General features: G+C 39.7%; 1 protein-coding gene across 6 annotated transcripts in view; it reads right to left on the minus strand.

Annotated features, from left to right (window-relative positions):
- CLEC16A (C-type lectin domain containing 16A) overlaps positions 1-13,585 on the minus strand; it is a 365,691-nt gene that overhangs the window by 149,627 nt on the left and 202,479 nt on the right. For all 6 annotated transcript variants that reach the window (XM_030211400.1, XM_030211398.1, XM_030211399.1 and 3 more), the window contains one exon: positions 5,463-5,583. In XM_030211400.1, the coding sequence (XP_030067260.1) occupies positions 5,463-5,583 (121 nt within the window). The remainder of the gene's footprint in view (positions 1-5,462; positions 5,584-13,585) is intronic.

Raw genomic sequence — 13,585 nt, forward strand, 5'->3', positions numbered from 1 at the left:
AAAAATGGGTCGTGGCTGGGTCTTCCAGCACGACAATGACCCAAAACATACAGCCAAGGCAACAAAGGAGTGGCTCAGGAAGAAGCACATTAGGGTCATGGAGTGGCCTAGCCAGTCACCAGACCTTAATCCCATTGAAAACTTATGGAGGGAGCTGAAGCTGCGAGTTGCCAAGCGACAGCCCAGAACTCTTAATGATTTAGAGATGATCTGCAAAGAGGAGTGGACCAAAATTCCTGCTGACATGTGTGCAAACCTCATCATCAACTACAGAAGACGTCTGACCGCTGTGCTTGCCAACAAGGGTTTTGCCACCAAGTATTAGGTCTTGTTTGCCAGAGGGATTAAATACTTATTTCCCTCTGCAGAATGCAAATAAATTCATATACTTTCCACAATGTGATTTTCCGGATTTAATTTGTGATGTGCTATCTCTCACTGTTACCAATAACCTACCCTTCAATTATGGGCTGCTCATGTCTTTGTCAGTGGGCAAACTTACAAAATCAGCAAGGGATCAAATACTTATTTCCCCCACTGTATATATATATATATATATATATATATATATATATATATTTTATTTTTTTTTATTTTTTTTACAAACATGCCATTCCGCCACTCTTCTGCTGTTTAAGATGTATTAGATAGTGCTGACATCAATACTGTCAACAAAGATGTGGACAATGCTGTGTTGAAATGATAAAGTGCACAGCATTATGAAATAGAACTGTACATCACTCAAAACAAAACAAAAAAGGTTTTTGTAGACAGTTTCAGTTCTCTTGTCTGCCAGAGTTCTAGAATATTGAGAATGTAAGGCACCTGGGAAAACTTATTTTTACTCAGCAGTTATCACGCCAGTGTTTTGGCAACGATCCTTAGAGAGAACATTTTACAAGGTCACTTTTTGTTCCTGCGCCGTTCGGCGTCTCTTCATTTTGCTCCTAGAGGACCTGTCTTTTTAAAGACGTTTGTTTTACATCGTTTAGATTATTTTGTTTCCTTGGCATCAAATATAGACCCCTGACGCAGGCATAAGTTCGCCGAAACGTGGACTGTGTCGGGTCTCATCAATAAAATACAGCAGAGACGCTCTCCATTTTGAAGGCTCCTTGTGCTTTCTTGGCTATTTGTTTGTTTTCTGCTTTTTGCATACTTGAAGACCTGAATATGGATATCCTAGAGGAAAGAAGGGACGGGGAGATATCACACAGATGTTTAAGTATATATGGAGGGCTCATTTTCAAAAGAGACAAAAAGTCTCAAAAGCGTCATAAAGTGGTACATTTGGACTTTTTTTTGGGGGGGGGGGGGGGGGGGGAGGGAAGAAAATGTCCAAACTGCAATTTTCAAAACTCAGATTTCACACTTTTTCTCTGCAGTGTGTCCAAATCACAAGGGGACGTGATTGGGGTGGGATTTGGGTGTTCCCAAAACTTGCATGTTTTTCTGCCATAATGGAACAAAGAAAAAAATGTCCAGGGCGAAAAGTTAGATAATTTGGTCTAGACCTGTTTCAATCATGCCTAAGTTGCAAAAAGGTGCCCTAAATGATCGGATGACCAGTGCAGGGATCAAGGCATGACCCCTCCCCCACCCTTACTCCTCCAATGGTCACTGAGCCCCACCCCCAAAAATGTGAAAGTAACAGTACATAACAGCCTCTGTGACAGCTTCAGAAGTTATGGCCAGTCCTATTACAGCAGCAAGCAGGTTCTTGGAGTAGACTAGTGGTTGATGCAGTAGATTGTAAAGAGGGGGACCCATGCCCTTATCCTACTCTAACTAGTACTCTTGTGGTGGAAAGTTGGGTTTTGGAGGGCTTACCATACAATATAAGGGGGGTTATGATGAAATAAGTACCTGGGACCTTTTAAGAGAATTCCACTGCAGTGCCCCCTAGGGTGCCCCACTGCTCTGCTGGGATGTCTGTGTGGCCAGTATACTAAGAATACTGGACCCCTCAATCCCAAAGGCTTGTTTTTGTACATTTCCCCCTTTTTTTTCTTCTGAAAATCTTCCTAAAGATAAATGCACCGAGCACAATAACACCTAGCAAACGGCATTTCCTAAATAAAAAGGTAGACTTTTTTCTGATTTGAAAATGGCCACAAAAGGTATTAATGAACAAACTAATCTTTTTCAAAGATGAGGAAGCTGAAGAACTAGAGGACACGGAATGAAGCTGTAAGGAGGTAAACTTAAGAGCAACATCAGGAAATATTTTTTCACAGAAAGGGTGGTGGATGCCTGGAATCCCTCCCAGTGGAGATGGTGAGGGAAAAAAAACAGTGAAAAAATGTTAAAAGGCATGGGATAAACACAGAGGATGTCTATATAGAAAGAAGATGGAATCAAAGCAAAACTTAAATGACTTCTGCATTACAAAAAAGGCACAGAGGGGTGTAAGCCTGTATGAAGCAACAGGTACACCTTATTAGGCAAACTAGATGAACCATACTCTACTGTATGTATTATTTATATAACACTAGTAAAAAAGGCCCGTTTCCGAAACCAAAGAAACGGGCGCTAGCATGTGGCTTTTTTTGTGTGTGTGTGTGTATGTGTCACAGAGTTATTTTGTGTGTGTGTGTGTGTGTGTGAGAGAGGGTGCGGTGTGTGTCTTTTTTTGTTTTGGTTTTTCCAGCGGTGGTTCTGTGCTCTCCGTGCTGCACAGATAATGAGCCATTCCGCTGGGGAATGCTCCTCCCTTATTGTCACGTAGTTTCCTCTGATTGGTCCATCTTACGTTGCCTAGTGTTGCCTGGGAACAGTGTTGTGATGGTCCTTTGTGTTTCAGAATGTTGAGGGTGTTTTTTCTGATTGGTCCGTCATGCGAGGGCGGGGCAGAGAGACATGGTCAGTGTTGTGGCTTCACCACCATGAATCCATGAACCCTTCAGGGAGTGACTGAGTGACTTCAGAACGTTGTCTTCAGAACGTTGAGGGTGAGTTTTATTATAGTAGATAGTAAATGACATACACAGATATACAAACATATGCACACTCACATTTCCTATGTTTACCTGTGTGTACATAAGAGATGAATTATAGGTGCCTACATATATCTATATTGATTGGTTGGTTGGGATTTATTAACTGCCTTTATGAAGAGATTCAAAAAAGGTGGTCTACAGCAGGTAAAGCTTGGAATAAAATGTATAATTTTACTAACAGCATTTCAATATATACATAAATACACACCCACACACTTTAAGGGACTAGTTTAATAAAAGGATACCTATGTAAGAGGTCCAAAAAGGCAAACACAACTAGCCACAATAAGCATGCAAATGCCCACGAACAAATTACATATGGAAAAGACTTTACAAAATACCCTCTTTAGGCCTGCATCTGCTTATAACAGACATGAATTGTTGGCTGTGCTAACAGTGAAATTAGGTGGATATTGATATCCACCTAATGCTGGACATTTATATAGGAGATGAGTTATTTTACCGAGATAGAACTGCAAATATAAGGTTTCCTGGCAAGCAGTTAGCTCACATGATCTACTTTATTTTTTGTCTATTAGATTGTAAGCTCTTTGAGCAGGGACTGTCTTTCTTCTATGTTTGTGCAGCGCTGCGTATGCCTTGTAGCGCTATAGAAATGCTAAATAGTAGTAGTAGTAGTAATCTACCTTGCATTAGTGTTAATACAAAATCTATGCTAATGAGATGGGATGCAAAAGTATCAAAAATAACTAACTTATCAATGCAGCAAAAAAGATAAAAGTGTCCAAAATTTTAAATAGATGTATTAATGCAAAAATCTAGCTACACCTTTGTAAATTACAGGTAAGCTCCGCATTACCATCCATTTCATGGCTGCCAACAGTTTTCAGAATAAATATTCAAGAAGGTGATTCACATGTCTACTACCTCTGTTATATGCAAATCTCTTCATGCATATACATTAGGTATATCCTGAAAACCCGATCTGTTGGTAGCTCTTAAAGACTGGGATTAAAGACCAAGGTTGTATGTACTAAAGTATATCTCACCTGCAACTTATCTGTGTGCAGTAACAGCTAATATTAATGTACTTTTATGCACTAGTCTTGAGTATTACTCTATCCTACAGCAACCTATGGAAGAGTTCAGTGAAATCTGAGGTAGATTACGCTGTAAATTCCTCCAAGCAGGGATGAATTGTTCCCTATATAATTTGCTGTACAGAGAATTTGCTTTCTGCTTCTGCTTGACACACAGATGTTATTTGATATTTTTAACACGGAACTGTATATTGAGGGCCATAGTTACTAATGTGGGCTACCATTAATATGCGTTATTTTACTGTTAACCCCAGTTATTGATAGCTAGTTCTCACTGCATACAATGAGACTGTTGGTAAAATAGTATAAGACAGTGGTAACATAGCACATGCTAGTAACTATGGGGTCCTTTTACTAAGGTGCGCTGAAAAATGGCCTGTGCTATTGTAGACGCGTGCAGGTCCATTTTTCAGCGCGCCTGCAAAAAAGGCTTACCTATGCCCCTTAATTTCTAAGCATTTAGACTTGGAAAACCAGGCTCTCAGGCAAATAACTGTGACAAATCTACCATCACCACCAATCTCAGCTCAACAATAGTAATACACTCCTCCACTACGAAGTCTCAGCTCAGTTTCTGCCCAAATGTAAGGTGGAAAATATTGAATATCATTTGCCATTTTCAGAATTCAAGTTTGCAGCAGTTGTCTATGTTTTTTGATACTTTTCAGCAACTGTAATGGTTTTTATCCTGCCCATTAATGTGTTCCATTAGGAGCTTCTAAATTTGGTGCACGTTCGGATTGAAATGAACCAATGGCTTTGAGAGTTTTCTGACCGATAAATATGCTTTAGTTTTTAGCCAAGTATTAAAGTTGATAAATTGTTTCAAATGGTCCTTTTCAGGGTCATAGAATTAATAAGAAAAATAATTAATAAAAAAAGTAAAAATAAATTTAACAGTGCTATCTAACACTTGAACTTGTGATATATAAATAAATAAATAAATATGGGATCTGAGTGCTTTAGGACCCGTCTTATCACATGAAATCATATAGCAGCTTAACAAGGAGCATAAACGGCAATGTTAAGAAACGGTAATATGTTCTAGCAAATCAAACAATGGTTTACAGCACTTTGGGTTTCCTAAAAACCAAGTTGATGAGAGCAATTGCTGAAGGTTCAGTTTTAGCTGAAAGCTCTGAAATTACAGAAAAGTTCTGTAAAACTGAAAATATTTCAAAATTACGTAAAAGCTCACTGGAAAAGAAAACTATAGGAAAAAGAACGCTCTCCTTTATGTAGTAGTACAGAAAAGTATAGAAACTGAAATACCACACTCCATTACAGTCTATAAAAACAATTATGAAAGTGTCTAGTTGAGAACTTTTTATAACAGAAATTCTTACAATTGCAAAGAAACCATCTGATAAGCAATATAATGCAGAAAATAAAATTGGCTTACTCAGGTCTAAAACATCATCGGTTTTTATCAAATCCTCTTCCCTGGTCAGTGGTAACTGAGTCTCCGGTTCATCTCGCAGCTGCAAAGACAGCGATCGCAGCATGAAGAAAACTCGAATGGCCTAAAGAAATATAAAGGGATTATTGACAAACTGGGTTACAATTTTAAAGTCCTGAGATCTATGTAAAAATAAACAAGTAATTGGACATGTAATAATTATAAAATATATATTGGCAGTTTAAGTAACATTCCAGAAACATGCATTTGAATGTCATGATATACAGTAGATTTTAATGGCCCTTGCTTTAACCTGGACATATTTTTTGTTTGATCAATTGAAAAGTTTTATTAAGAAAATGTTACGATAGCATTTATTAGTATTTGTACACATGTTAAAATTATTTTCAGTTTCTTCAATTGATTGTTAGTAGAATAGTTAGTCCTACAGTCTTTCAGCATTAGAAACATCTAAAATACTATTTTGACTTTATATTCAGACACCACCATAATTGCTTTACTCTATGATCTCAGAAGTGTTTTACTAAGGCGTGCTAACAGATTTAGCGAGCACTAATTAGTGCACGCTAAATGATGTCACCCATAGGAATATAATGGGCATCTTATTATTTAGTGCACGCTAATCGTGTTGCATTCTAAATCTGTTAGCACGCCTTAGTAAAAGGACCCCTTAATGCGTTAAAATAGTTTATTCTTTTTATTTCCATCTTTTAAGTAGAAGAATAAAGGTCATATTAGCATGAAGACTTGTGTGAGTCTGCTCCTGACTGAAAATGACATGAAAGTACTACACATTGTAGTAAAATGGTGAAATAAATAAGATTCTATCAATGGAAGACCAGAGGATAAAAAAAAAAAAAAAAAAAACAACAACAAAAATTTCCTTGAATACTATGCTGGTTACTCAAACCCAAACCATGAAGGAAACAATTGTGCCATATATGACTTCTAGAGACAACTGTTAGTCCTGGGGAAATTCTGTGCTACTGTGCATTGCAGACGACATTGGACAGTTTCCCATGGCCCAAGGAAGAAGCAGCAATTCCATTTTTGCATGATCCCCCACTGCCACATTCCCTGAACTTAGTATCTCCCACCCCCACCCTTCCTGCACAATAAACTGTTCATTTTCCCTTGCCCCTGGAGCCTAATCTGTTAACAAAAGAGGAGGAAGTTGAAAATGGTTCCACATTTGCCTTGGAGCAGGTGTAAAGCTAATATCTGGATTTTTTTTACACTGACCTGTATTTCCCTTGTAAAATGGGGATTACTCATCAGTATTTTCAGCTCAGTCAAACCACACATCCTTGTTATATAAACATGGTGTGGATCATCATATGTAAATAGTGGCTTTCTAAAATCACTATTTGCTCATGTCGGCAATCTTTACATTTAAAAGCCACTATGCACAGATGGGGAGGCTTTTCAAATGAAGGCAGCGTGTTTACTCCTGGCCACAGTAACATTGGGAGGGCAATTTCAAACAGGCAATCTAGCCATGCTGTCACAAAACATCTAGCCACCTGCCTAGGGCTACCCCTCAGCCACTTAGAGGGTCTATCCCCAGCACTGCTGCGCCTGCACCTGCCGCTTGTGCTCTACACTAGCACCCTTCTCCCATCAACTGCCTCTGGGTGAGTTTCTTGCTCTCAAATTATCCCCAGTGATTTCTAAGTTACTGGGGCCAAACTCCCAGTGGTCCCACAGCTCCTAGGAAACACTCACAGAACCAACACACAAACCACCAGGATTCCTAGGCAGTCCAGGCAAGCAGAGGCAATAAACTACAAATGTTTATTGTCAGGAAAAATTAGAACAATGAACAGAAATGGTGCAATCAACAAAACAAAAACAGGTAACTGAAATATGGATCAATTATAACACTATCTAAACATCTGTATACTATCTAAATAGTACCTGGGGAGATCAGGACATATGGAGGGGCATAATCGAAAAGGACGTCCATGTTTTGATGTGGACGTCCTCGCAAAATGTCCCCATCCAGAGGCGGGGAAACCCGTATTTTCGAAACAAGATGGACGTCCATCTTTCGTTTTGATAATAGGGTCAAGGATGCCCAAATCTTGAAATTTGGTCATCCTTAGAGATGGTAGTCCCTAGACTTGGTCATTTCTGATTTTCGGTGATAATCGAAACCAAGGACGTCCACTCAGAAATGACCAAATGCAAGCCATTTGGTTGTGGGAGGAGCCAGCATTTGTAGTGCACTGGTCCCCCTGACATGCCAGGACACCCTAGGGGGCACTGCAGTGGACTTCAGAAATTGCTCCCAAGTACATAGCTCCCTGAGCCCCCCAAACTCTCCCCAAAACCCACTACCCACAACTGTACACCACTACAATAGCCCTTACGGGTGAAGGGGGGCACCTAGATGTGGGTACAGTGGGTTTCTGGTGGGTTTTGGAGGGCTCGCTGTTTCCTCCACAAGCATAACAGGTAGGGGGGGTGGGCCTGGGTCCGCCAGCCTGAAGTGCACTGCACCCACTAAAACTGCTCCAGGGACCTGCATACTGCTGTGATGGACCTGAGTATGACATCTGAGGATGGCAATCAATATTTTTAAAGATGTTTTTTGAGGGTGAGAGGGGGTTAGTGGCCACGGGGGGAGTGATGGGAGGTCATCCCCGATTCTCTCCGGTGGTCATCTGGTCATTTCGGGCACCTTTTGTGCTTTGGTCGTAAGAAAAGCACGACCAGGTAAAGTCGTCCAAGTGTTCGTCAGGGACGTTCTTGTTTCGATTATGGGTCGAGGACGTCCTAGTGTTAGGCACGCCCAAGTCCCGCCTTCGCTACACCTCCGATGTGCCCCCTTGAATTTTGGCCGTCCCTGCGACGGAGTGCAGTTGGGGACGTCCAAAATCGGCGTTCGATTATACTGATTTGGATGACCCTGTGAGAAGGACGCCCATCTTCTGATTTATGTCGAAAGATGAGCGTCCTTCTCTTTCAAAAATGAGCCCAATAGCTGCTCACAAGTTATGAAATATAACTGTTCCTATGAACAGGGTCTCAGCAAAGAGATCCTTCTCTCTTTTCTCCCTGGCTAAGACTGGAGAAAAAAGCCAGTACATCCTAGATGAATTGAGCTCCTGGGCCAATCAGAGCCCAGAACAAGTTTTCAAACGTATACTGCATCTTACTTCCTATCTGTGTTAGGCTAAAATAGAAAACAAACAATCATTTCTTTGTAACAGCTTTAAAGCAAAGAAACACCACCTGCTGGCCAACAGGAAAAATACACTTCAAGAAATAATACAGTTTTACAGGCTTAAAACCCACTGTTTTGTCAGACATGTGAATCATAATTAACAATTTTTAGATGGCAAAAATAACTGCCTTCCTTATGTTAAGGAAGCAAACAAAGTTTCAAAGGATGTGTAGTCATAAAATAAATGTCTGATTTGGACTTGCTTCAATGAATGAATGGCTACATTTGAAATGAGATATGCACACATATATTAACCCATTAGGAAAGTTATATTTAAGGACATGCAGAAGGTACATTAACATGGTGCATCTCTGAAAGGAGTGGAGAATGGACAGAAGCAGTATGCTGCCTGCTTAGTGAAAGGGAAAGCTGGAGTCATCGTCTGCTGTACCTACACAGGGCACCAAATTATCTCTGGCACTGCACATTAGGAACAATAGAACTCTTAGTTTTGATTTTCATTGCCTTTGTGGTCCCACTATGTAGAAAGTGAAAGGTGCAAAATGAACAAAACCACAACACCAAAAAAGGTCTGTACTGCTAAACCCAGCTGTCCTTTCTGTGAACACCAGATAGGAAGGCGCTTCCAGGAATACGAAAATAAAGGGCAGTGCAAATCTGTTCCATTTAATGTTACTACACTGCATCCATGCATGTAACAGAAATTCTACTAGCAGATCACAGCATTACAATGTAAATATTGAACAAAAAAGTAGGAAAATGAAATTAGTCATGCTTGAACTTTACATGCTATTGACAAATGTCTCCTGAAAGCTCGAGATGCTACACTTTCTGCCTGTTTGAACTATTTCAGGGTTCATGAATAAGTGAGCTACAGACATACCAAGCAGATTCACCTAATCTAGGTGAAAATAATTTCCTAATTAAAAATCTGCTATACAGCATTGTGACTACAGACAATATTCTGAGATAAAATCATTAAAATGTATACCTTTGTCACTGATCCATTTGGTTAACATTCTAGGAAATGTTCTTGATTCAAGACAGATTATAGACTCTCAGATTGCTGATATTTGTAAGAAAGCATGCCTATCAGATTCATTCTTAGTTGTTAGTGAATGATTTAGCAACAGTGATGTCAACCTTCATTCTGAGTACACCAGACAAATGTAATTCAGTTTATCTTGGTCTACTACAGAAGTCCTTAAACTCAAAATTATTTAGAAGCCGGCAGCTTGTATTGAACATGGTTTGAAAATGTTTAATAGGGTGGTGGGTCACATATTTCATATACTGTCATTCTGTGGTATGACCAAGGCATTTTACACATTATAAAAGTGTAGTTTCTCTGTCCCTATTGGATTCAAAATCTAAGTTTTATGTTCCATCTCTCTTGTTAACTTTTAAAGTATTAAACGGGTTGGCATCTGAATACCTGAATCTCATATTACTCTCCAGCACGACTACTACATTCCTTTTTCCAGCCTTCGCTGCTGGCTATTGTTGGGTTTTGTGAAGGCTGATTAGAGATGAGGTGTTGGGCGTTCCTTTTTTTTTTTTTTGTTTACAGCTCTGATGATTTGAATCTCTCTTCCTGGAGCAATAAGGTGACTTAAAGGATTATGATTAATTTGTTGGGTCTTGAAGGGGTGGTTTGACAATTTGTGGGCCTTTAGAGTATAAGTGGATAACAATCATCACATTAACTTTGCTGGCTTATGGGTGGTTCTGCTTGTTTGTTGGCTGGTTTTAAAGTGAAGGATATTACAGATAATTTGAGTCAGGTTTGTTGTTTTTCTTTTATTGGATGTACATGTTTTCAAAATGTATTTGTTGAATTAAGATCATTTTATTAGCTTTGTACCAGGTCATCAAAATTATAGTTCAGGTTTGGGTTCAGATTTACAAAATGAGTTCCAGTTCAATTCTGGTTAAGGTAAAATCAGTAAAACAAAAACTTAAAATTATTTATTTATTTTTGTTCCCATTCAGATTTAACAGAGATGTTCATATATTTGTCTAAGTAAAAATGAGGATCAATTCCATTTTGGGATTTGGGTTAACCCCGTTATTTTAAAATGCAATTCATAAAACGTTTTAAAATTAAATCTCTATCTTCTTTCTGCAGCTAGTTACTTCTTATTCACAAATGGCTCATTAACGCACCACAGTTCAACTCAGCAAGTGACTGTAAGGACAATACAAACACACAAACCTATCAGTTCTGTCTCAGAGAAAAGAAAGATTATCTCTTTTGCAGTATCAAGGAAGAAAAGGTGAACACAAATATTCTCTCCCTGGGTGAAAACAATTGCTTGAACTGGATACAAAATGCTAAAGTAGCCATTTTTGTTCGCTTTCCTTAGAAACAAGTATCCGTCAGACCCCAGCAATAGGTATATAAGGCAAGAACTTTTGAACATAAGAACAGCCATACTGGGTCAGACCAATGGTTCATCTAGCCCAGTAGCAACATTCCGTGGCTTCCTCATGTCTATCTCAATAGCAGACTATGGACTTTTCCTCCAGAACTTGTCAAAACCTTTTTCTGAATCTAAATATGCTACCTGCTGTTACCACATCCTCTGCTAGAGAGTTACAGAGATTAACTATTCTTTGAGTGAAAAAATATTTCCTCCTGTTTGTTTTAAAACCAGCTGCACATACTATAGAATGACATGTTTATCCACTCCTATCCCTTGCTAAGATAAAATTCAAGAACCTTTCTGACTTCATTTGCAACTGTCTTGAGTGAATTTCTTCAAAAAGGCGGTAAATAAATCCTAAGAAATAAATAAAAATGTTTCCATATAACTTCATTAAGTGTCCCCTAGTCTTTGTAGTTTTTGAAAGAGTAAAACCTCGATTCACTTTTACCTGTTTTACATCACTCAGGATTTTGTAGACATCAATCCTATCTCCCCTCAGCCATCGCTTTTCCAAGCTGAAGAGCCCTAACCTCTTTAGACTTTCCTCATATGAGGAATTCCATCCCCTTAATCATTTTGATCACTGTTCTTTTAACCTTTTCTAATTCCGCTATATGTTTTTTCAGATACGGTGACCAGAACTGAATGCAATACTCAAGGTGAGGTTGCACCATGGAGCGATACAGAGGCATTATAATATTGTGGGTCTTATTTACCATCCCTTTCCAAATAATTCCTAGCATCCTGTTTGCTTTTTTGGCTGTCTCCGTATGCTGGGCAGAAGATTTCAGCATACTGTCTACAATGACACCTACAACTTTTTCTTGGGTGGTAACTCCCAAGGTGGACCCTAGCATCTGGAAACTATGATTTGGATTATTCTTTCCAAGGTGCATCACTTTGCATTTGTCCACATTAAATTTCATCTGCCATTTGGATGCCCAGTCTTCTAGTTTCCTACGGTCTTCCTGCAATTTTTCACAGTCTGTATGTGTTTTAACAACTTTGGAATAGCTATAATGTGCCATCTGCAAATTTATTCACTTCACTTGTCGTTCAGATTTCCAGATCATTTATAAATGTGTTAAATAGCACTGGTCCCAGTACAGATCCCTGTGGCAGTCCACTATTCACCCTCCTCCATTAAGAAAATGGCCATTTAAACCCTACCCTCTGTTTTCTGCTCAATAACCAATTCCTAATCCACAACAGAACATTGCTTCGTCAGCCATGACTCTCTAATTTTCTCAAGAGACTCTTATGAGGAACTTGGTCAAAAGCTTTTTTTACAAGAACAGGAAAATACCAATAGATAAAACATTTAAAATTACACCCTTGTCACATTTTATTCCAAGAATAAATCAACAAGTCACAAAATGTAAAGAAATTATTGTGTGAGAGGCAATAACAGGCTGAGCTCGAGAATGCATTTATGCCAGGTTCTAGAGGGAACAGCAATCTGTACACCTCTCAGCCGAAGAACAGCCAGTACAACGGACTAGGCCAGATGAGAGCACACAAAACAATTAGCTGTGAATGAAAACCCTAATCTTGTTTACAAAAAGTTCTTGCTGAGCTAGAAACCGAAAGGAACAAGAAAATGCAATAGGCCTCAAAAGAAATTAACCCTTTAGTGTCCAATGTTCCTGTAATAAGCCATATTGGGAACAGATTGATGGGAACATTGGACACTAAAGGGTGGAGGGCTCACCCAGTGGTTCAAGTGGCAAATACTGTGGTACTGGCAAGAAGATGATCCCAGTGTGGCAAAGGAAACATTCACAGCTTCATACCTCAAGAAAAAGGGAGTCTTGGTCAAGGCTGACACTTTCACTAGGTGAGCTAGGCAGGCGCCTAGAACTCAGGTTTTCAGGCAGCAAAATAGCAAGTAGCCCAAGCAAGTATTAATCCCCCCACACACACACACACTAGTCAGTGGCTGGCAGAGCAGCAAGAATAAGCAGGCAACCCAGTAGCTAAATATGAAGGTATCATGGGGATTCACATGAGCGCACTGAAGCCCTACTGTATCCCTGGCCACTCTGACACAGATATCCTGTTATGAAGCAGGTGGGGTCACAACAGCCTTCAGCATGCACATGTGCTAAGGCCCTGTGCTTCCTTGCTGTTCAGCTGCAGGCTTGCCTGCTTAATCCTGCTGTTCTGCCCACTATGGCACTAATAAAGCAACAAGGGATATAGGAGAAGGGGAGATGTTAGACTACCAGACAGAGAGGACAGCGCATGTCGGGCTACAGAAAAGATGATGGAATACTGTGGGGGGAGGGGGGAGGAAGAGAAAGTGTGGGGTGGGGGGCTGCTGATCCACCTGGGAAGGCACAGTTAAATGCTGGACTAGGAAGAAAAAGAGGGAGTGATGAGATGCAGAATTGTGAGGGTCTATGACTATAGGGTTCTGCAAGGAGATATGGAGTATGGAACGTGGTCTAGGATAGTTAAGGAAATGACCAGACCAGCTGTGGTGT

The sequence above is a fragment of the Microcaecilia unicolor genome, chromosome 8 (assembly GCF_901765095.1).
Source record: "Microcaecilia unicolor chromosome 8, aMicUni1.1, whole genome shotgun sequence".
NCBI classification, from domain to species: Eukaryota; Metazoa; Chordata; class Amphibia; order Gymnophiona; family Siphonopidae; genus Microcaecilia; species Microcaecilia unicolor.